A 26,217-nucleotide genomic window follows, 5' to 3' on the forward strand; every position below is an offset into this window, starting at 1 on the left:
TGTTTTGATATTTAAGACTTCATCATATTAAAGGTTCTCTTGAGATTGAAAGAATCAGTCTGACTCGGGTTTTTACAAGAGAATGCTACATTTGATTAAATTTTTCTTTATATTTTATCTATTGCCACGTAATTCTGCAAATGATGAAATTATTTTTGAATCCTCCTGTACATCAGTGCAACTAGGCTATGCCCCGGTGGATGACATGTCTCATCTCACAGATGGCAACAAATACAAAGACAGAACTTAGGTTATTTTATTGAAATTAATTCTCATTGGAACAGAAAACCCAATTCCCAGGGGTCCTTGCTTAAGCCTCCAGTTAGTACATCATATTGACCTCCTCCCTTAACAGAGGGGCTTTTTTTAAATTAGACTACAGACCCACTACTCTTTAACAGAATAAATGAGCAGTCCAGAACACTCAACAACCCAAAGGAACCAAACTCTTATCAAGAGATCGTGTGTGTTAGCCTTTAAGGTGATAGTAGTTTGGCATGTAAAAAAAATAGGTGGTAGAGTACAATATTCAGAAGACTTGGAGAGGATTTTCAACAGGCAAAAGCAAGACAATACAACTGTTTAATGATACACATTTAATGTTTAATCATGCTTTTTGGTGTGACTGAATTATTTTAATAAATTTTGCAAAACTTTATTTTAATCAATATGTCTGTTTCTACCAATGGATACATAAACACAATTGGTACATTGCATCATTTAAAATATTTGGGAAAAGCTCATTGTGTAGAAGTATGTCATTCATTCTTGTATTATAGTTAATAAATACCTGTGAAAGGGAAGAATTTAAGCCCTTCATAAGAATATTTTCTAATGTGAAATAATCAAACTATTTACCTGTTTACTACATTGAGATTTTTGCTTAGAAAAGAGTACATCTGTTCTTTATTCCATTACATGCACGGTGTCTATTAAACATAAAAAATGCACATCTGGAAAATCATCAGTGCATTTAAACTTGATCAGATACTGGGATAAATAAAGGTACCTCTTTTCCTACAAAGGTATTTAACATATACATGCATGCCTTTTAAAAATCTATGCTGTGATACCTAGAGTTATAGCTTATTCAGAATCAATTGAAAAAACATTTGAGCACCTATTATGTATCAGGCACTATTTAAAACTCTGGGATATTATGCTAAACACTACCAGCATGATCCCTGGTAATATGTTATAGGGAGTTTCATTGTGACCTACTCTCTTGCTACTCATGAATGAACAAATGATAAACTGAGCTATTTTGGAATCCTTTGTATAAGTGGAACACTAAAATATTCTAAAGCTGTATAAATGAGTAAAATACAGTCACATGGTATGTTTTATGTGCTTCGTGTTATATTAATATCTATATTTGTTACACAGAGTGTAGAAAACCATGTTGCAGAAACATCTTTTTTCTCCTCCTTTAAGAGACCTACTGGTTAAGCCATGTTTCCTGACTGCACTTTTGAGCTAGAAGTTTAAGTGTTTTAGTTTATTAAAAATACCTGTGATCTAATGCCTATGTTTTAAATAGAATCACAAGGTATAGTTTGGGTGCTTTCAACCTGCGAACCCCAAATACCTGGGACAGATCCCAGTTAATTTAGAAAGTTTATTTTGCCAAGGTTGAGGACACACGCCCATGACACAGCCTGAGGAGGTCCTGACGACATGTGCCGACAGTGGTCAGAGCACAGTTTGGTTTTATGCATTTCAGGGAGACCTGAGACATCAATCAACATATGTAAGATGAACACTGGTTCAGTCTGGAAAGGTGGGACAACACAAAGCAAACACAGGAGAATTCAAAGTGGAGAGGGGGTCCCAGGTCATAGGTAGATAAGAGACAAATGGTTGCACTCTTTTGAGTTTCCGATTAGCTTCTCCAAAGAAGGCAATCAGCTATGCCTTTATCTCGATGAGCAGAGGAGTGACTTTGAATAGAAAGTGAGGCAGGTTTGCCCTAAGCAGTTCCTAGACTGACTTTTCTTTTAGCTTAGTGATTTTGGGGTCCCAAGATTTATTTTCCTTTCACAAACCTAAATTAGCTGAATCAATAGGAGGACAGGTTTGCCCACATCATTGAAAACTCCAGTGTTAGCACTCTTCCAGCACAGGTGGATCAGATTGCTGGCTCTTCTTAACTTTCTGTGCTCTCTCCTTATTTGGATGGTGGGATTGACACAGGCTGGCTTTCCCTGAGGTTGTAAGAGGGCCTCCAGCAGCATGGCTCTAGGCTTCCGCCTCCTTATACATAAGCAGTGGGGATTACAATAGAGAATAGATGATGATAGAAAAATCAATTCCCACTGCTGTTCAACAAAGGAGCACAGTTTTCATGAGTTCTGGGGAAATGTATGTTCCTATAACACTCACTGTTTAATTAAATGAGAATATTAAATAGTACCTTGACATTTTTAGAGGCAATACCACATTAATAGCTCCACATCAACATATGGAGAAACTTTTGAATCTTTCCCTCTGAACTTAGAGTTAGAGGGCATCTCTGGAAACTAACCAGCCAAGACTTTCTGGAAAGCCTTGATGAAGGTACTCCTCACTACACAAGATGAATTATAGATCTGGAGTTGTGAAGTCTTGAAATGTTGCTTTCTTTTCTCTGGAAAATGCTTAAGCATATTGAATTAGCCCTTAGAGGTTATAATTCAGTTAACTGAGATGGCTGAATTTTGTCAGATTTACTCATTGTGCTTCATGTGTACACATAGAAGGAAATCCCTCAACATACACCTTAACACTCATGTATTGGATTATTCTAAAATAGACTTTGCCTATTAGTTTAAATTTTATTCACCTAGGATGGGATGGAGATTGTCTGGAGACTGATGTATTCAATAGTAGCCTTTATTTATTTATTTATTTATTTATTTTGGTATCATGAAAAGAAGTTTTCTAGGTAGTTAATTTGCATCAAAAGACTTAAAAAGAAAATCACTGCTATATTTCTTTTATTTTTCCCCTAACCTAGATGGCAGATAAGCCAGAGAAAAATTAGTAAATAGCACAAATTTCATCTTCATTTTTTGAATTTTAGTAGTTTGAAAAGTCAAAATATTTAATACTTAAGGTGCTAAATGTGAGGTTAAGAGACTAAGTGGCAGAATAAGGTTTAGTTTCAGAAATATTTTTTGGTGATATTTGAAGACCCCTTATTGTGTGTCAAACTGTCATTGGGGTGGTATGGCCATCTAAACAAGGATCTGTTAAGTGGATAAAATGAGCACATTCATAAAAGAAGAGCTAATGAACTTATCGTTTCTTCTAATTTAGAGATATTTGTGTTTTTCTTTGTGGAATTGTATGAAGTTGATTTGGAGACAGTTACAAATTTACATACCTAAAACCAGGTACCATTTTGAAAGAAAATTAAGATAAAAATGAGATATCAAATAGCCAAAAATCAACCAGAACAGACAAATGTAGGATAATCAAAGAAGAAAAAAATAAGAGAAAAGTCTATACTGAAAGCTTATTATAAAATCCAGTCTTTTGGGATGTGCTTTTCTATAGCATAGGAAATACTTGATGCTTTTAATTTGGGATTCCAGAAATGGTGTGGTTTCCATGTTTTTATGGATTTATTTCACCTCAAATTTTTGTTCACTGCAGGCTCCTTTCCTCCTGCCTATTGTGATTACCCAATTTTCCCAGAGGGGTTGTTGAAAATGAGAGGAAAACAGGCCTAGCAATTATCTTGGATCATGTCCAGAAAATGTTTTTAGTCCTTGGAATACATGGAGGATGCCACTCCAAGCCTTGTAAATGCAGCTTGGGAAAATAAATATGCTTAGCGTATTCACTCTGAACACGAAAGCACAGTGTGGTTAACAAAAGGAGTATTGCAGAGTGTGCCAAAACATAGGAAACATAAACATTTCAATTCAGATTTGTTATCTTTACCCATGAACTGGGGCACTGTAGAACAGGACAGTTTGCATACCAACATACCACAGCTGAAAGACCTCGGGCTCCAAAAGCCAACAACACATCATGTCCGAGAAGTCTCTGAGGGTCTAAGTACAAAACGAGCAGTGCAAAAGTAGCACAGCTAGTGGTGTCTTTTGAGAGTGACATTCTGCAGCAATTAAGATTCCATACCTAATATTGTTTATTTAATTCACAACCCCAGAATACAAAAGAAAAGTGACATTGAGAATCTGAAATGGGATGATCACAGTATACATGGTTTGAGTCCTTCCTTGTTTGCTGGAGAACAATGAAGATGAGAGACACTTTCATAAAGACAGGGCTCATAACTAAACCTACCTAGGAAAGTTAGAAGGATGAAAGGTTTCTTTCTGCATAACCACAAGATGAAGTATTTTATCAAATCCATTGTAATTGCTCCATAATGTGAAGCAAACTTTAAATGCTGCTACTTAAGTGTCAGGGCTAAAATGAAGTTTAAGGGGTAAGTCAGACTTCTCTATTATTCAAAATTTAAATGTGGAAATTCCAAAGGGAAGTCTTTACTGCTGATAAGTTTGCAATTTTTTTTTAATTCAAGAAGATAACCAGCTATCACAAAGACACATACAGGACAGTTGAAGGGTTTCAATGTTTTAGGATGATTCTGAATTTCTAAGATATTTGTCTCATGTATTATAGTAGTCTGCCACTTTTCGTTGTCTGAATTCTAGTATCTTCTAGAATATACTCATGTAAACATGATATAAACAAAGTGATTTAAATAATTCATAACATTTCCAGAAAAACATTTCTGGAAGTTTTATATATATTTTACATGTATACATAAATGATATATATTAACAATGTACAAAGCACACATATATGTATTTTTTTTACAAAGTAACGTATAAGGCTTTGTTAAAACCAAAAATGCATTTAGTATAAGATGTTCCCACTGTTAATTCTATAGATGCTTAGAAATCTTAAGAATATGTGTCAAGTTACTGGAAGGGATTCGTTTGAGAAGTAGCATTCCAAACTAAACCTGTTGGTCTCTTAGAACTCAGAAAACTGAAGCTTGTCCAAGAGCAAAACCTTCCCTTAAGGTTTCTGAGAACCAACCTGGAAAATGATGTTATGGTTTCCCTATAGGAGTTGATAGATTGTTTTACATTCCTTTGAAACTATTAGCAGAAGTTGCTGTGCCACTCAACTGCAGGGTTTGTGCCAAATAATTCTGTGAAGTCTCAGGGCAGAATGATCACTTCTCCATAAAAAAAAAAAAAAAAAAAGGAACAAGAAAGGTATCAGAGATGTGTATCTCCTGTGTTTTTTTAAGGTATTTCTGTGTGCTTCTTAGGAACTTCACCCCACAAGCTTTGGGAAAAAATGTAATCAGGCATGCTTCTGTGTCCCTGGAAAACGTTTGTGTGTGTGTACACGTGCGTGTCTGTGTATGTATTTCAGTCTTTTAGGAAGCTAATGCCCAAGCTTATTTATTTTATTTTATTTTTAAGACTCCACTTTAGGGACTACCTTTTTAGTCCAGGGCTAGTATAATATTTCTCAGAACTAAAATTTGTGGTACCCTTAATTACAATGAATTTTTTATCTTTCTGCCTGGTAAAATTCCAAATTAATTATTGCTATTTTTTTCCTCAATGTTTAAAAAATGTGGTACTCATCAACTAAATGCTTGTTTTGGCTATGAATTATTGATTTTTTTCCTGCTATTTCATCACACCATGCTTTGAGACCTAGTTATTCTTTTACCTAAATGTTTCTGTTTTTCCTCTAATAATTTCCTATCTACTGCATGAACACAATTTACCTAACTATGCTGACCATGACATTTCCTTATGTTTCTTACCATCATTTAAATGTTGACTAATATTTTTCCTGCTTAGAGAATTGCTTTTGCAAACTGTTCAAGTAAGAATTAGGTCTGCCAACATTTTCAGATGGCCTGTAAAATTTGCATATTGATTTGGCCATGCCCACATGAGAACTATCTACATATACAGAAGTGCTGTCTTTAATGTTACAAGCATGAATTCTACTAAACATATAGGTAAGATGATTTTCTACTTTTAATGGAGTGTGTGTGTTTTTATCCTGGCTTTTGATTCATTAGTCCATGTGGTTTAAGTCTAAACTAAATTACTCTGATATTCAGAATTTCAACTTTAATAATGTTTTTGAATTTTCTTTTAAAGGTGATATTAGAAATCTCCATTTCAGTCTTTCAACATTTCACTGGCATTACATGATGCTCTTGTCTTTTGCAATTTAATATTCAAATTACATAAATTTTTTATTACCGCATGTAAAGTCCTTCCTCAACTTACAAAGCAGTTAGAACATACTAATAATTTAATACTTCTTTAAGTAACGAGCTAGCAACTGAAAATGTTCATATATTACATATATATAAGCATAAGTGTGTACAATGTGCCTAAATGTTTGTATGTATAAATCTCCATGATTAGTATTTCCTGAAGATTAAAGTGATAAATGTTGCCTAGTTTTACATTGGTAACTAATGTTATGAGATAGTTCATAGGTCAGTAGAATGAAATTTTATGTTTTATTTAACCTAAAATAATTCTGTTGATTGTCACCTACATATGTTCACTGTTCATTGTTTGTTGTGTCTAGATATTGTTTTGCTCTTAATGTAACATCAGGTTAAAATTAATCAACTTGTGCAAAGATTTGGAGGAAAATATGTAAAATTAGATTTTGATCAAGGATAAATGTATCTTTTTTTTTTTTTAAGAAAAGAGTATAAGTCCTTCAGTCAGTCTGTTTGGGTTACAGCCCTTGTTCTACCAAATAATAGCTGTGTGAACTCAGCTAGTCATCTAAAGAGCCTAGTAAGGAGGCCGAGGCAGGCAGATCACAAGGTCAGGAGATCGAGACCACCCTGGCTAACACAGTGAAAACCGTCTCTACTAAAAATACAAAAAATTAGCTGGGCGTGGTGGCGGGCGCCTGTAGTCCCAGCTACTCAAGATGCTGAGGCAGGAGAATGGCGTGAACCCAGGAAGAGGAGCTTGCAGTGAGCGGAGATGGCACCACTGCACTCCAGCCTGGGCAACAGCGAGATTCAGTCTCAAAAAAGAAAAAAAAATAGAGTCTAGTGACGGATGATTAAATGTGAAATACTTAGCTCCACACATGGCAGGTAGTGAGCTCCTATTATGTGTTAACCGTGTTATTGTATGATCATCTTCGTAATTTATGAGTCTTTGTTCACCCATTCAATGTAGAATTACAATACAAGTTATACTAAAATGCTTCTTTTCATTTGCTGAACTGTTAAAAAAAAATCACTTAATTTTCTTTTAAATGGTATCTACTACTATAAGATTTTCTTGTATCTGTATATAACTTTACATTTTAAAGTTGAAATCTACTATCTGATCTTCAGCTTAAAGGTAAGTAGACTTTATAGGTTATCCCATTTAACAAGAGAGGACAACAGGAATACAATGATTTTTATGTCTTGCCTAGTTCACAAATCCTATTGCTAATAAAGGAATCACATGGGTCATGTGATTCCTCTTCCAGAACTCTTGTCATGCATCTGTCATTTGCTTCTCAAATATGTTGCAATATTTGTTACTCAACTTACTGTACTCTTCCTCTTTTATTTCACAAGTGTTACATTCCATGAATCAGCTTATCCAAAAGTACTGTTGAAAGGATTTTTTTTAACTATGCACATGCTAAATGAAAGTTTATTTATTTATTTATTTTTTGTATTCTCAAAGTGGATAAAGGCTTTCAAAGCATGATACAATCCTCAACAGGAAATGACTCAAAGTTTATGGAATAAAAATGTAAACATTTCTGTAAGTTACACATACAAACAGAAAAGTAAAAATTGTCAAATTAAAAAAAAATTGTCAAATGTCTGAAGACTATTTTCCTACTAATTATTAAGAAAGGGACAAAGCAATTTATGGGGGAAAAAAAGGTGAAAAGGATATTATTACTAATGTTTAAAATAAAAATGACAGCAGGACATCGTGGCTCACACCTGTAATCCCAGCGCTTCGGGAGGCCGAGGCGGTCGGATCACAAGGTCAGGAGATCGAGACCATCCTGGCTAACACAGTGAAATCCCGTCTCTACTAAAAATACAAAAAAATTAGGTGGGTGTGGTGGCAGGCACCTGCAGTCCCAGCTACTTGGGAGGCTGAGACAGGAGAATGGAGTGAACCCAGGAGGTGGAGCTTGCAGTGAGCTGAGATCTCGCCACTGCACTCCAGCCTGGGCAACAGAGTGAGACTCCATCCCAAATAAATAAATAAATAAATAAATAAATAAATAAATAAATAAATAAATAAATTGGCTAATATACTTTAGAAAATTATAAAATTACTGGGGGAATGTTAACACACACTTAACGTGTGTTACTTCTGAGGAATATAATTGGGGATTGATCATTTTATACTTTTCTATAATTTTCAATATTTCTTTCTCTCTATACTTAATACATTTTCTAAAATAAAATTGTGCATAATAGCCAGTGATGGCCATGGCAATTATTTGTTGTTGTTTTTGTTTTTGTTTTTTGAGACAGAATCTCACTCTATTGCCCGGGCTGGAGTATAGTGGCACAATCTCAGTTCACTGCAACCTCTGCTTCCCAGGTTCAAGTGATTTTCCTGTCTCAGACTCCTGAGTAGTTGGGATTACAGGCATGTGCCACCACACCTGGCTAATTTCTGTATTTTTAGTAGAGAGGAGATTTCACCATGTTAGTCAGGCTAGTCTCGAACTCCTGACCTCAAGTGATCCACCCACCTTGGCCTCCCAAAGTGCTGGGATTACAGGTGTTAGCCACCAAGCCCAGCAACAATTATTTGTTAAACAAAAACTGTGTCAGGCTCTGTGCTAAATCCTTCATATTATCACTTTTAATCTTTATAGCAATTCTGTGAGGGAGATATTTCTACTATGTTTAAGAGAGGTTAAAGTAGTTAGCAATAAGTCATATACTTAGGAAGTGATGAATTACAAATTCAGACTCAGATTCCATTCATTTTCCTAGCAGATGTTCTTAATCTGAATCAAACCATTACATATCCATGGTATGAACAAGCAGCATAATAGTTTCTCATTTCCACTCATTCTCACTACTTGTAAACCATTATTATGGCTATAATAGTCTTGTGTGTGTCTGTTTATTCAACTTATTACCAACTATGGGATTGTTCTATACTATGGGGCTTCAGTGGTGAATTAAACGGAGAAGCATCCCCCTCCTTAAAAATACAACATTCTAGCAGGTGCAAAGACAGGACAAAAACAAAAGTCAATTGGCAGAATTTCTTTGATGGTGATAAGTGACCTGTGGAAAATAAAGCAGAGAATGGAGAGGGGAGGAGGCTTGTAGGAAGTGGGGATGATGAAATGGGGAGTGTTGAGTGCCTAGTAATTTTCAGGCTCCTGTCAAGTATTGTACACTTCTCATCTCTTAGCTCTTATTATTACTCTTTTATTGTTTTCTCTATTCTTTGATTATGAAAATGAGAACAATGAATATTTTAATTAACTTGATTGTGGCAATCATTTTACAGTGTATACACATGTCAAAATGATTCATACCTCGATAAATCTGGAAAAAGAAGTACAAACAGTTAACTTCCAATTGCAAGTCAATATAACTAGGACCCGGTAGCCTGAGGATTTAAACTTACATCCTTCTGATTTCTAACCCTATGTGATCTCCTGCAAAAAAAAAAAAAAAAAAACAGAATTGTGTCTAAACTGACTGAAGTAGATTGAAAATTATATCCTGTCATTCTAATAAATTAATCTAGTGTTATAGTGGATTTACATAAAAGTATATTCTCACATAAAACACATCCCTTTATAATATAGTGGGTGCACAGTCTTTAGAAAATGAAAACCCCAACACTCTTTACTCTAAAATGGGTACAGCATTTTATTGTGTTATTGTTTGAGGTATATATTTTTCTCAAAATCCACAGTGGCAGATTTGACTCAGCTATGTGCCTTCGGGTCTTGTATGCTAAGCTACTCAGGAACTGTTGTCTATGGATTGAACACTTAACAGCTGTCTCTGGGAATGTAAATTTGATTCTTTGGACTACTCATGGGACTCTGTGACATTTTCCTCTCCAGTGACAGCAGATTTGAATGGCATTAGGCTACTGATTAAATAATAACCAAGTAAGTTTAATGTCAACTTAGGCATCTATTTTGCATGTATTTTTTTCTGAAATATCTTTCTCTAATTGTGATCATATTTTCATTATACTTTAGTCTTTTGCTGTGTTTAAAATATGCTCTTTTAAACTGGTCTTATCTGAACCCTTGTGTTGGTAAGCTCTTTCTGAATTGGTATATTAGAGTGTGAATGTGTAAGTATTAAGGTTGAGAAATAAATATATCAAAGTAGCCTAAATACAAAATAGCTATCTACAAAATATTCTTAACCAAAATAATATTCGTCTTTATACTACCATTTTATGTCGTGCCACCAAGAAAAAAGGTCACAGTTATTTAAGGGAATTACCTTCTTAAGTTTCATGAAATCTCTGTGAGTTACTCTTTTCTAACTGAAAGAATACATTATAAAGAGATTGCATACAGTCATTTTTACTTAATCCTAATTAAGTGCTCTGAGACTTGAAAACAAAGTAATAGACTTACAATATTTTTATGACTTCTTATTTTTTAGATAAATGTATCAGTAAAAAATTCCTCGGGGGAAAAAAAAAATGCTCGAGGAGGAAAGAGTGTTTGGGGTTCTTTTTCAGTCGTATAGCACTGCTTGCAAATGAAAGGATTCGTTGTGTGCCTTACACGCCCAGAAGACACAGCATGAGCATTCTAACTATAAGGACTGGTTTAAATATGACCTAATGAACTAAATATATTTCTGCCTGTTATTCTTAGGTTGCTTTACTTCTAAGGTTGTTTGAATGCATTTATCCAGCTATCCTATCAAATATATGCCAGGTTAACCCTGCAAAGGTTTTCCTATATGACTCTGAGAACAGGGTCTTGATAGTGAAGGTTCTTTCCCCAAAGTGCAAGGCCTTCTATTTTGATTCAGTATCAACATAATGCTTTTTTTGAAAGTGATTTAAGTACTTTTTTTATATTAAAAGATTATCCTCAATAGTAATTCTACTTAGACATATTTCGTTTGAAGAAATTTAAGTAATTTATTTTTTGTAGGAGGACTGTGCTGTGATCATGAATTTTTTGCAAAACTAACAGAAATGATAAACAGTTAAGAATTCCCAGCTAGAACAATAGGCTGTTTCCTTTTTTTTAAGTCAGTTTGTCATCCTTGCTGATTGACAGTCTCCAATTGTTTTCAAAATTATTAGTCTCACAGTATTTCAGAATTACACTGTATAAAAAGTACATTAAATTTAAACTTAATGAAATAAGTTTTACAAGCTCAGTCAAGACAGGGAAGTGAGAATATGATTATTCTTCCCAATTTACTCTTTTCACCCCCGGTCTCAGTTCAGCCTCTGAGAATATGTTAGGGAAATCTCAGCAAGTGAGTTCCTTTTGTTTTTCTGGCCTCTGACTTAGTTGGATGGAAAATGGCCAAAAAAAGAAAAAAAAAAGTAATGCCGAATATCTCAGATATAGGTAATGGGTCTTCACCAGAACATAAAAATAGACGCTTATTAGCCATATCAGTAATGTGCTATGTAGGGATTTTTTTTTTCTTTCAGTTCCTCTGGCAACAAACCACACACTGGGATTTAACATTGTAGAGTGCTTTTTTTTTCCTTTTTTTTTTTTTTTTTTCTTTTGGGAGGGGGGTGTGGTTACATATTTAAACTCTCACACATTTATGTAATGAGGACTGCAGTGTAGGACTTTTCTGCAAAATACCATTTGATCCTATTAAGAATTGTCCAAATGTTGGAGCATTTGATTGAAAAATCCGTCTTAGCCATTTTAAAGGTAAGTTGTATGATTTTTCCTTAAATAAAAAAGATTAAGGGATTTTTCCCATCACCCAGATGATGGGAGATGACACTACTGTATAAATACTCCTAAGAAGTTATATAACAAGGACAGGAAAAAAGGTAGTAACTGTTTGCTTAGTCACTAGGCTTTATCTAAAAATCAGGTTTGCATTATTTTCGAGTTATCAATCTTCCTATATTTTATGCTTAAAAAGTATTAAAACCATACTCAATGGCATTTCACATCGTATGTATAAGTTGATATTTGAAGTGATTTACAATCCAATTTGGATTATTATAAAACTTTCATTTTATACTTAGGCTATTTATACATGACGTTTAAATGATGAAGATCATTATAATGCAGACCAATATAATGAGGTTAGATGTTATAAATGACTTACAGCTCTTATGTCAACATGTTCTCTAATATGCAGTTGTTAACTACTTATCAGTTTACAGAGTCATTAACTTGTTTAATTTTCAATCTGAACTGCACAACTTTTGGTGTACCTGACTTGCTCTACATGATCAAATGCAATGTGTATTTTGGATATGTGTTTTTTAAGTACTTTTCTGTAATGAACAAAGATATTGTCATTGCTACTGGGAATAGCAAAGTATATTACTTTTAAATAATCTGAAATTTAATTAGTGTAAATTAGAATAAAAATAAATCAAACTTAATGTTTATTTCATATCAGGAAGCTTATTGCAAATAGTACTGAATTATTAGATGATAATACCAAGTTGAAGTAAAGTATAAATCAATTTGGAGGAATTAACTAAAAGCCTCAAATTAATTATATTAACTAAAATTATAAATAACTATAAATGGCATAAATTCTCTAGAGTACATCCCAGTTTCTAAAATCAAGTAGCATATTGAAACCTGTTTTGTAAAGATTTGCATGTACTTTTTAGTCTTTTTCTGTGTAGTTTTAAGTCAGTTATGTGTGTTGAAGCTAAGAAAACATTGCTTTAAATATTGGTTCACAAGGAAACCAAAATGAAATATTTAAAAATGTTTGTTATACAAAAAGTCCAGTGGTCCTTTGGAGTTTATAAGAAAATAAGAAATAAAGTAGAAATCTTTTAATTTACCAGACTCATTAGTGAGCCATAACAATAAACCAAATAGAGAACCGTCAGATAATGGGTTAGCCTGGGAAGAATATTAATTACAATTGGAGGTACTTGCACAGAGTGTACTGAAGTTGGAATTTACCTCAGAAGTTATAGTTGCCAACCTATTTTTTTTTTTAGGGAATTTTTTTAACCTTGTTTACTTCAATACATTTGAATCCTGCATGTATATGTATTTCCTGTGTGTTTCCCGAAAAGGAAAGTTTAAGATAATTCTGTAACTATCAGATAGTTAATTCTGTAGCTATCCTCAGATCTAATCAGAAGATGTTTTTGTTCACTGGCCCAAGATGTGGCTAAAACTTGCAAGTAACATTGTTCTAAACTATTAGCTGTCTTTCCATGTGCATATTAATTTCATACATATATGATCACATTTCATTATAATCTGTTTTGCAAATAATCATTTCTACTTTTGTAAAATATACACATTTATTAGATTTTTAAAACACTTGGCCAATATTAAATGCCATTTTACTATTATGGCTTGAAATGACACTTCATAGTAATATTTCAAAATTACAATAACATTTTCTATAATAGAAATATTTATACATTATTTTACTTCATTTCATTTAACACTTGCAACCTTCTTTGATGTAAATAAACTCATTTTAGAGAAAACTGTATCACAGACAAACTTCAGTACTAACACCCAGGACTGAATCTACATTTCTTGGCTTCAAGGCCCAACATTTTTGGCATTACAAACCTTATAGTGTCTGTTTATAGTGGAATTTGGGGTGTGGAAAAAAGACATTAACATTCTTGTCTGAGGTTCAAAAATTAAGAATGGGTCTAGATAATACTCTTTAAGTCAGTATGAACTTAAAAGAATAATTTCAAATCTGTAGTAATCCCTGGTTCATGAGTCTTTAAAAGATGGGACTTGTTCTAGAAGGATCCCAAGTATAACATATAAAGTCGAGTTTATTTATTACATTAATTTTTTAAGACTACCATCAAAACAAGTTTCAAATTGCAATATTTGAGAAGTATATAATTTTATATTACAGATGTCTATCAAGTTTTTTTTATCGTATATTTTTACCTTCATATATTCTGATAGGATGGAAATGGACATGAGATAACTTCAGTAAGATAAGATACTGGAGATTTCCTAGTCCAGTTACTTGAAAATTATTTGTGGAGCCCATGGATTCTTTGGAGATGACTCAGAGCCCGAGTGAAGTGTGCCTGGAAAAGGGAAGAGGCACAGTTTCTGCTCCTTTCTTTTACCAAATAGCTCTTCTTTGAACTATCTTTGTATATTGATATTGTGCATAAAATTTACCTTGAAAGGAGAATTCTATCTCTAAACACGATTTTATAAAGAGTGACCTAATGACCTTATGTTGATGAAACATAATTACACTTAAGTGATTGTTTTATACCCATTTCTACTACCTTGAATTTGAATCTACATTTTTACTCATGTCTAGGGAACTGTGTCTTTATAAATATACATAGTCACGATAAGAATGTGAATAAAGTTTAAAGTTTAATTTTAAAAACTAACTTCTATACTTATGTAAACTGTTTAATGAATTCCCCCAAGTCCTACAAAAACTAGATTTTATGGACAGACACTATATTTTTCAGATAAGGAACTCTCTGTATCAAGAGAATGGAAAACAGAAGAGTGTGGTCTGGTTTTCTATCCTAAGAAAAAGTGGGAGGAAGGCTTATAGATAGAAAAAAAGAAAATTTTAGCTATCTACTGATCAGTAAGAAAATGTCATTTAGGTCTGACAATTATCTATGGTACAAGTACGCTGGAAATGTAAAACTTTTCAAATTTCATAGTTTACATCCCAGCAGATGTTACTTCAGGACCATGCCTTTTCTGGGTGGAGATTCCCAGGGAACACAGCTTTATAAACACAAGGGATTAATTATAGATGCTCTAGGGACTTGCTCTAATATTCTGAACTATTTACTGAAGAGGCTTCTTATATCTCAGTCTAATGCGGGCTTTGCAAAATACAGAGACTTTACAAAAGTCTCTGTTTCTACCGGGTTCCCAATATAGTGGAAGGGTATTTTGCTTAAAAGTTCATTACAGAAACACTGTTGACCTGACAACCAAAAAAGAAAAAGAAATTACAAGTTATATTTTTCCTCCCTCTTTCAAAGATGACCCAGTGGAATAGGCTCCACTCATGGATTCTACAAAAGGAATAGGATTTATAATCTACAAACTGGACAGAAGGCAACTGAGCTACCTATAGAATCAAGAAAGGCATGAAATTAGTTGCCTATTAAAACATGTCTTCTTATTTTCCCTTTCTTCTTTATACAAGTCTCAATTAGTTTTCTGTATCTTGGCTTTCTAAATTTAAGTACTTTAAGCAGGAAGTAAATTATTACAGATACAGTATCAATATCTTCTCTGTTTCTTATAAAGAACAAGTAACAATTAGTAAAGAATAAAATTTAATCTACAATTAGCAAATGAAATTAATTACCTATTTTAATATATAAGGAGTTATGTTATTAAGAAAACTGAGTAAGCATGACCCCAATTTTTTATGCTCTAGATGGCTAAATTTGGTGGAATGGTGGAGACAAACTACATTCTTTCTCTGAAGATAAATATAGGTGGAAAAGCTTTTGACTGCAATGTGCTATTTAACCCGAGCTTTTCTCTTTTGTATTTGGTGCACGTCATATGTAGTATGTTTGGTCCTCCTTTGCCTCAGGTGAATAAAACTAATTATAATTTTGTCATATGCAACTTAAGGATAGAGTATGATTATAATAACAATACTTCATTACTCATTGTGTCAAGGCACTGAGTGATGATAATAAATGAACCCAACTAGTGTCACGTATTTTGCCTATTCTTAGGAAAAGGGTAGAAACTTAATAAGAGGGAATCAATCAGTTGAAAATTTGAACAAATAGACAAGTTCAGTTTGTCTAGCTCTTTTTTTCAAAATAGCACTTGGATTGAAGTTCTATTAGGTTAATACTTGTAATTTTGCTTACATCATCCTGACCAATGTTAGATTAAGAACTGTGTAACCATAGAATTCAACAGAATAAATTACTAGGTACTTCTGTTTTCTAATGTATGTGACTACAGCAGTGGGATGTGTACACTATCTCACTTCAGTTTTAAGTTCACAGCAGACATAGGCAGTACCCAGGCCTGTCCATTGCTCAACATATCTAGGCTCAGAGTCCATAGAAGTTATAATAATTAGTTATAATAATTAGAGAGGGAGCCATTGGAGAGCATGCACTACTCCCTGGGTTCTTTGGTGGTTACTGTTGGAACTCTTTACCCCTTGTAGAAACTCTTCTCTGTAGTGCGTGGAGCTACTTGAATAAAGAAGAATGATTTGGGAAAGGCCAGATAGATTCACAACTAGGTTGTGGCATAGAATCTGGAGAAGGGCAAATATATGCATATATACCTATTCTAACTGCAATATATTTATACTTTTAAATCATTTTGTATCACATTTGTCAGAGTTGCAAATGATATTAATATTGAATGAGTAATTTTTAGTGAAGTTTATGTGGAACATAAAATAACTTTCCCAGAGAGATAACTTAATCCTTGAGTTATATATGTTTTAAATAGATTTTCATGCTATATTAACAAAACTGGAATATGACACTAGGGGTTTCCTGCTGCATTTTTTATACGGGCTCATAAAGCTGTGGGTTTCTACGGAGGTTTTCCTAGAGCTTCCTAGCAGTGAGGATAAAGAGTGTTAGGCAGGAACAGGGAGACAAAGTTAGGAAACAGACTCTCTGGGTTCCAACCACTGTTGTGGAATCACAGTCATTTTACCTAATGGACTTCCACGTAAGAATTGAAGAACCAGTTCAGCTGCTTAAATTAAAAACGGCTGATCTCATTTTACACATGAGGAAACTGAGGTGTAGAGAGATTACGTGGCTTGACCACTTTCATTTAGCAAGACAGTGACAAATCAGTCTTTGGTTTAATCTTGTCCCCTAATCTCAATTGAACCAGCTGGGATCCCTGTATTTTAATTGCTTCCTTAAGTATAACTTGCAGAAAATAGTTGGGGATGGTCTGTGAAATGGGTGTTCAATAAAACATTATGTACCTAATAAGCTACCCTAAATCTTATTATCAGTTCACAACATACAGAACACCAGCATGACATTCTCTAGTTAGCAATTACTGTGGTTGCTTAAAAGATGGTTTCAAGAAAAGTTTCAAGTGCTTTACAATTGTGCATTGCAAAGGATATTCTATTTGACAATATCCAGTCCTGATTACCAGCATTAAATTACTCATTCCATTGCATTAGGACAGCCATGGACAAAGCCATATGAGGTAGCATGGTATATGATTTCCAAGGGCAGGGAAAGCTATTATTACCAGTCCACCCCTGCACAATTAATAAAAAGCCAGCCCTACTTGCTCAGTGAGACATAAAATTCCTTAGGAAAAACAAACAAATCACTTGTTTAGATTTATGTGTGTTCCCTTTACATTAGAGAAAAATGACACTAAAGAACTAGTCAGTCTTCTTAATCACCAAGACCTTGATGTAGATGGAGTTTATTGCACCCTATGGTTTATACTGGAAAGTACCCTATGTAAGGGAGTAGGCAAAGGGGAATCCCAAAGGTTAAGGGAACATATGTAAATAATAAAATTGGCAAGAAAAAAAAATTGTAACATTTATTCCTACGTTTTGGGGAAAATATCATTTTCTTATTCTTAGCTCTACAAGTCATATTTCTGAAAAACTATATGATCATTAAAGTGGAAATAAATACTAATACAATCATAAGAGTGGTACCTCTGTTGCAAGAGAGCTGTGGAGGGAAAACCTGAAATTATAACAAACCACAATTTTTAATACAATTACAACGTTAACAACAATATTCTATGTGCCCTTTTTTGACTGTAGCCTTCATTCTGTTGGCACATATGTTTTCTTTGGCCATGAGCATTTCAAAGTAGGGAATAATTGTTTATAGACTATAAAGCGCATTCTGACTATAAATGACAGGCCAACCCCATTATTAACAAAATGCCATTACAACAACAACAAAAAAGTTCAAATAAATGAGTTTTCAAATACTAGTTAGAATTAACTCTTATTATTACAGTAGGATCCACTCATTTCACAAATTGTATTCTTTCTTCCAGTCTTTATTTTTTCATTTTATTTCATTTTATTTTATTTTTGAGATAGAGTTTTGCTCTTGTTGCCCAGGCTGGAGTGTGATGGCATGAAACTCTTCACTGCAACCTCTGCCTTCTGGGTTCAAGCAATTCTCCTGCCTCAGCCTCCCAAGTAGCTGGGATTATAAGTCTGTGCCACCATGCCCGGCTAATTTTGTATTTTTAGTAGAGATGAGAGTTCTCTGTGTTGGTCGGGCTGGTCTTGAACTCCCAACCTCAGGTGATCTGCCTCCTCAGCTTCCCAAAGTGCTGGGATTACAGGCGTAAGCCACCATGCCCGGCTCTTCCAATCTTTATATAATCACATACTATGGCTGGGCACGGTGGCTCATGCCTGTCATCCCAGCACTTTGGGAGGCTGAGGTGGGTGGATCACGAGGTCAGGAGTTCGAGACCAGCCTGGCCAACACGGTGAAACCCCATCTCTACTAAAAATACAAAAATTAGCTGGGTGTTGTGGTGCACACCTGTAACCCCACCTACTCAGGAGGCTGAGTCAGGAGAATCTCTTGAACCTGGGAGGCAGAGGTTGTAGTGAGCCAAGATCATGCCACTGCACTCCAGACTGGGTGACAGAGAGAGACTCCATCTCAAAAAATAATAATCACATATTTTATAAAGATACCAAACATTAGATTGACAAACATATACTAACACAAACTACCTGATTTTAACAGAATTAGCGTCAACTGCAAATGACAAAATAAACTATATTGTAGTTGAATATGCAGGGAAAAAATTCTTTGAGATTAGTAAGAAAGCAATGCCATAGTTGAAACAAGACATCCTCTACATTTTATATTTTCTTCAAATTCTTTACACCTGTAGGCTATCCAAAGTCATTAATAATAAAACTGAAAATAAGATATTTAAAATAATTCCATGTTTTAAACAGTTTTTAGGACAAGCAATTCAGGTCTGAACTCAGTATTCATGAACATTAGACTTTCTTTTAACAGTTATTTTAAGTATGGTGATATTAGAGAGTGCCCCAGCATAAAATTTCTGGGAATATTTTTTTCTATTTACCCATGCTTTTCTCATTTTCACAGACAGCTTTCAAATGATTAGAAGAATTGATTATTTCTGCGACTCATCAGTTCATTTCCTGTAAAAATTCATGTCTTGCTGTTGATTTGTGAATAAGGTACAGTAAATGAAACATCTGTTACCATACTTGCTTATCATTTCATGGAAAACACATCAGTCAACCCACATTCGGTTTGCAGGAGAACTCCAGAGAAGGTGTGGAAGGCTGTGTTGGGTGGAGAAACCAGATAGTGAGGATGCAACAAAGTTGCTGAGATGAGGGTGAGAGTTCTCCTTAGATAAGGTTTCAATATGTTAATCATGCGTAGAAAGAAAGTTAAAAAGGAGGAATTTGAAGAAATTCAGATATGACATTATTAGTTCTGTCACTGGTAAGTATTAGAAGCAAGAAAAGGGAGGTGGACTGAGGAAGTCACTTTGGTGAAACAAAAAGAAAAGCATTTGTTTATTTATAACTGGCAAAATGATCTGTTTCAGTGGGTGTTTTCTTTGTACTTTGATCTTTTTGTACTGATATTAAAGCTTCTGTTTTATGATCTCTTTCTAATGATAGAACCAGACCTTGTAGAAACCACCTTAATCATATCCAGGAGTTTGCAAGAAACAGGTGCTTAACACTCATTCACCTCCTGAACAAGAAAAATGGGCTGTGACCGCAACTGTGGACTCATCACTGGGGCTGTCATTGGTGCCGTCCTGGCTGTGTTTGGAGGTATTCTAATGCCAGTTGGAGACATGCTTATCCAGAAGACAATTAAAAAGGTATAAGTAGTCCAAAGAATATGCCTTGTCATTTTGATTCATTCTGTCTTCTCTTTTTTTGCTTTGTATTTACCTGCTTTATATTTCATGGTAACTGCTAATTTGTATCTTTGACATGAAGGTATTTATGAACCACTGCAACTCTATATGATGTGACTGTATGTGAAATGTTGTAAGTATAATGTATATTTAACATGACTCCATTGCTATCTTCAATATAAATACCAAATTCTATTAAAAGCTGTCTATAGGTATGCATGTTAGAAATAATTGTTTTAAGTTATGTCCAAGGAGCATGTTGGCATGCTTTTGAATAGGAAATAAGTGAGTATATTCTGTAAAATCCATTTATAAAAGAAGTTGTACTTTAGTTAATACTGAGAAAAGTAAAACCGTGTGTGTGTGTGTGTGTGTGTGTGTGTGTGTGTGTGATGTGTTTAATACTGAAAGAAATCCTTATTGTTAGGTAAACTTGTTGTTTGGTAATACACTGTTTAGTAATCCACTATTTTTATATATGCGTAATCTCATCTCATAAATATTTTCTATTTATGAAGCTTCATATTTGAATCTTAGAAAAGGCTTTCAGAAATATGCAGAACATATCTTGGTATATAACAAATTGACTATAGTGTGAAAAAACAGAGTGATTGAATAGATGGGCTTTGCACAACAATCTAGAATTCATCGCTCCTCAGCCCCCACAGCTTATTCGAATTAGCTACACACTCACTCATCAGAAACGCTGATTGATAGAGGGAGGAAGAGAATAAAGGGAAGCAGATCTGCTGAAGTTCTAAATGAGGGATGGCAAATTCAGATGGCTTCAGGAGTTTGGATACAGGGGTTAAACAAAATTTAAGGTGCCAAGAACAAGATAAAATGAAGAACAGGAACTGCTGTGAACTAGACTGTGTGTTTCCTGCCAGAAGGCATAAATGTTCATTTTATTAAACATAATACTGGCCAAATAAAAAATGAGTTCTGCCTTCAACTCTCTACCTGGTTAGGATGGCAATGACCTAGACAAAGGGTTAGTAAGCATAGTGCACAATGGAGAACAGCAGGAATTGAATTTTTATTTATTTTTTATTGCTATATTATTACTATTTTTAATATTTTTGATCCACAGTTTGTTGAATCTGCAGACCTGGAACCTATGAATACAGAGGGCTGATTGTATTGTGTTTATTGCTAACATATTGCAGAACTTCAGCCTCTTGCATTTAACTGAAAAAACATGTAAATTGATAGTATCCTCTGCCTTGGAAGTCTTAGTTTTCTTGATAGTATTTTGATATAGGCCAATGGAAACAGACAAGTAATAGTGAGGTGTGGGGCTTATCTAATAGTGAGATGGAGTGGCCATTGATCTGACATCTTTCCTACTCTATAAACTGTGTTCTCGCCCAGATCTGATGTAGAGAAAGCACAAGATCAGTGTCTGTGTTAACATACAGACTATAACATCATTTGGAAAAGTTTTCCAAATTAAAAAATCACAATAATCTTCCAATGCATAGCAATTTAGACTATTTTTTTTTAATTTTTTATTTTTTGCTGACACATAATTATTGGTCAATAACTGAGTATCGATCATTTAATTTTTTTCTTTGTCATACAACAAAACTGGTATATGTAGATTCTTTTGGATAGCATGTGAGGTGCTAGCATTTGTTGTAATTCTTTATTATTTATCTTTATGCTCATAATAGTTAACCATGAGAAAGTAAGTTTTCTGACATCCAAATGTGCTTTTGTATAATGACTAAGAGAATAAAATAATCTCAGCTATTGTAAGCTAAAACCAGGGGAAGGTATATTATAATAAAAAACACCGAGACCTATGAGACTCTAGCATTGAATTGGAAAAGTAAATGCTGTAATACTTTGAAAGAGAAATCTCTCAGAGTATTCAAGAAACTTCAGGAACAAGGTAAGACTTGATTCAGATTTTAAAGAAGTGTAGAATTTTGAAAGTCCCAAATAACTGCAGTAACCATGTCAAAGATCCTGTGAAAATGCTACCAAATGCAGTGAAGATGGAAGGAAGAAGGTAGAGAATATGCCCAGAATACTGGATTAACAGGAGAAAAGATTAGAAGTTAACATGGGGTTAGAGTTAGGAAGCAAGCTTAGAACATCAGGCAGAAAACTACTTAATTGATGATATGATACACAATAGTTGTCAGTACGTTTTTCAGCAAGTGTAAGACGTAATAAAACCTGCATTTACAGATTAGATGGCTAACATTTAATCCTTACTAAGAGTTTCCTATATACTAGTTCACTTAATCTTCAAAAATATCTGTGAGAAGTTGCTGTTATTTCACCCATTTTACAGGCGCAAGCCCTTAAATCAACTTGCCAGCTCACCTAGCCAATAGGGAAAGAAGTCATTCTCCAAACATAAGCAATCTGAAGGAAGAGCCTAGATGAAAAACCTAGCCTTGTACACTACTCTACAGCAGAAAGGTTGCAAAGTGAGGATACCAGAGATAGGAAAACAAACAAATAAGAAACTGTAGGATATGGCCACTTTCAAGGAGAATGTAAGATTCCCTTTTAGAAAGATATTTGCACAATCTGCATATTACATAACAAAAGGTACACTGCTCTGGCGTGGTTGAGTATATAAAAAAAGCTGATAGATAATAAGATGAAATGGAAGCCTGGAGAGAGATTAAAGTAGAGAGAGGAGTAAAAGCATCAAACTCAAGGTGTCCAGTGAGTTATTGATAGAAGGTATGTCTATACCTTACAAAGTAAAACAGAGGTTTTGTAAGTGATGTGTTATGAACATCAGTCTATGTTTCAAAGTTCAGAGTTCAAATAGATTTGATCATTGCTATAGAGATTACAAATAAATCTAAACAGTAGATTCAGAGTTTTAATGGAGACAGGAAAAAAGTAGAATAAATATTATAGAATTTGTACATAATTCAGAGGCAGGAAGAGAAAAGTAGAAAAGGAAGAGAATGATCTTATATGAAGAAACAGAAACAAAGAGTACAATCCTAGAAGTTAACAGGAGGCCAGAACTCAAGGAAAGAAAGGATAAAATGTTCTCAGGCAGATGAAAATTAAGAAAATAATGATTAGAGAACATGGTCACCAATAATTTTGAAAGTATACTTTGAGTAGTGTGATAAAGAAGGGGGAATTAAATCAATGGAGTGCTTCTCCTTCTTGTTTTTGAAATAAGAATTATCTGTGCGATCTTTTAAAAGGAAAGGGGGAGATTCAGGCTTCCTAGTGTAGATTCAAACTCAAGGAGGTGTGGTACAACTGAGATTTATAAAAACTGTCAAATGATGGCACACATTGTAAGCCCCCTACATGTCCATAGACTAAGACTCATCATCAGAATCTTTATATTGGTCAAGGTGTATGGTACATTTAAGGCTAAGCTTCATTTTGCTCTCAGATTCCTACACAACCATGTTGACCTTGTCAATTTTAGTTGTATGAAGTAGGTGGGATTTTGTTTGAATAGACTGTTTCTTTTTTTCTTCAGTTTGCAGACTATTTTTTAAATGATATTGGCATATATATATCTTTGGCATACAGTAGGAGTCAAATATTTAAATTTTGTGTAAACCTAGAGAGCCAAGTGTCTTACTGCTGCCTCAGAAATACTTAGGGTAATGCTATTTCACAAACATTTGAGTTTTGGTACTGGCGACTTCTTATTTGTGTACCATTAAAACTCATTTAATATTACTTTGTTTAATTGACTAATAGAAAATTAAGAAAGCTATTGTATACAAGTGATTTTTGAAAAAAGAATTAAGCTGTTTAATCAAGAATGATGAGAAAATCATTTCATATTAAGTGTAGAGTTGGAGTGCTCTAATACCTTCCAATTCTGAAAGATGTCATTGTCATTTGAAATAGTCTAAAGCAGTTCAGAAACCTTATTTATATTTTATTTTTGCTCTTTATTTTCAAGGGATATCTCTGGTATCTTCATGCTTTTTATGGATTATAGCTGTAATCTTTCTTACCAGTATTTTTGACCATGATTCTTAATAGAGTAGTGTGCAGCCAGCAAGTTTATGCAGTCTTTCAAAGAAAACTAAAAGTCAATAGCAAGAGCTGCCATGAATGTACAAACTACCAAAGCACTGTGGACAAGGGTCAAAATTCTGCCACCATTTACAAAAGATAATTTATCACTTGACATTATTAATGTCAGTTGATAAAATGTTTAGTGAATATTGTATAACATAACACAGGTATGCTAAGCAGATTAATGCAGGAACAGAAAACCAAATACCACATGTTCTCATTTATAAGTAGGAGCTAAATATTGAATACACATAAAGAAGGGAACAATAGACACCTGGGGCTAATTGAGGGTTGGAGGGGGGAGGATCAAAAAACTACCTATCAGGTACTATGCTTATGACCTGCGTGAAGAAATAATCCATACACCAAACCTCCCACGACACACAATTTACCTATATAACAAACTTGCACATGTACCTCTGAACCTAAAATAAAAGTTGGAAGAAAAAAAACTACAATTTAAATTAATTTTAATTTCCCTATGAAACTAACTATATATAACACCAAAAAGGAATTATAGGTTTCTTTGTTCCTATTAGAAAACTAGTATTAAATATCATCATTCAATTAATGATACCATTATTTCCTTCTCTCATTCTTGAAAAAATTGATCCTTCTGTAGCTTGTAAGAAATGCCTTCAGAGAAAATAAATTGAAATAATAATGATTCATTAAAATGGCTATACTTGACTAGGCACATTGGCTCATGCCTGTAATCCTAGTTTGGGAGGCTGAGATGGGTTGATCACTTGAGTTCAGGAGTTTGAGACCAGCCTGGGCAACATGGCAAAACCCCATCTCTACGAAAAATACAAAAAGAAAAAAAAAAAAATAGCTGGGCATGGTGGCAGATGCCTGTAGTCCTAGCTTTTGTGGAGCTAAGGTGGGAAGATCCCTTGAGCCCAGGAGGTTGAGGCTGCAGTGAGTTATGATCACGAGTCTGCACTCCAGCCCTGGATGACAAAGTGAGACCCTGTCTCCCCCACAAAAAAATTGTTTGAATAGTCCATATTTTAATCATATAATTTGTTTACATTAACTTTATAATGTATGCTTCTGGTATTTCCAGATATAAAATAATTTTACTTTTTCATAATATTTAAAAACTCAGAAAGAAATGACTGAAATATTAAAGATGGTAACGTTTGTTTTATATTTAATAACGTAAGAACAAATCAAAATATTTAAATTAAAATAGCAGTATAAAAATGAATTAAACTCTACATATATTTGCATATAGCTGTAATAACAAAGTCACTTAAAGACAACGTTTCAAGAAATAGCAGACAAGCATATATATTTATTCCACTAGTCCAATGTAGTATCAACGTAGTTTACTTTTCATGCCAGCCACAAAATCTTCCATTTTAGGTACTTACATAAATTCTTGGAGGCTAATTTCTGGGTTTCAGAAACATAGTAAAGCTTAGTACTCCAATACATTTCACCAAATTTTATTCTGGGTTTTAGTTGATGATGATGGTCTGAAACTAAAGCCATTTTCAGATTCTCTGCACAACTGTCACTAAAATTCTAATTCATTCTCTTCTCAACTTACACACACTTGCATAATGCAAAAACATGAGAATTTCTTTAAACATGGGGAAATGATTCTCTTTAGGCCCAATTACAAGCAAATGGTAGCAGTTAGTGGGAAGGGTGGAAGCTATTTTTAGTATGCTTCTGGTTTTTAAGGAAGTTTTTACTTTACTAGAAAGATAAGTATTAAAATGATTAACAGAAAAATAATTGTCACAGGATGTTACATAAGTTATTGGCACATGACTGGCTTAGACAGTAAATGCTATGAACCAAGCAATTAAAGCAGTATGAGAAGTAAATGGTATTAGAGTTCTTCTTCTAAAGGATGGATAGAATTTGTAAAATACTAATAGCTGACATTTATTGAATGTCTGGTTTGTACTAACACTGTTCTAAGTATTCACATTTATTGATCCCCATAACAATCTATGAGGATACATAAGCCACCTGAAAATGCCAAAATTCAACCTTTTTTGATTTTCAAAAATACTAATTTTATATGGTTCAATCTAACATTGCTGTTGTAATTTCGCGGATAAGGAAAGTGAGGTA

The 26,217-nt window shown here is 34.0% G+C and overlaps 1 protein-coding gene across 7 annotated transcripts in view; it reads left to right on the forward strand.

The window, feature by feature from the left end:
• CD36 (CD36 molecule) overlaps nt 1–26,217 on the forward strand; it is an 81,054-nt gene that overhangs the window by 27,568 nt on the left and 27,269 nt on the right. For 4 of the 7 annotated variants that reach the window (XM_030932557.1, XM_030932562.1, XM_030932558.1 and 1 more), the window contains 2 exons: nt 19,293–19,387; nt 19,844–20,052. In XM_030932557.1, coding sequence (XP_030788417.1) covers nt 19,933–20,052 — 120 coding nt within the window. In that variant the 5' untranslated portion in view covers nt 19,293–19,387; nt 19,844–19,932. Of the gene's footprint in view, nt 1–5,981; nt 6,008–10,056; nt 10,144–11,663; nt 11,908–19,292; nt 19,388–19,843; nt 20,053–26,217 lie in introns of those variants that run through there. The other 3 variants (XM_030932560.1, XM_030932561.1, XM_030932556.1) reach the window with 3 other exon arrangements.

This window comes from Rhinopithecus roxellana, chromosome 6 (assembly GCF_007565055.1).
Source record: "Rhinopithecus roxellana isolate Shanxi Qingling chromosome 6, ASM756505v1, whole genome shotgun sequence".
In the NCBI taxonomy this organism is placed as follows: domain Eukaryota; kingdom Metazoa; phylum Chordata; class Mammalia; order Primates; family Cercopithecidae; genus Rhinopithecus; species Rhinopithecus roxellana.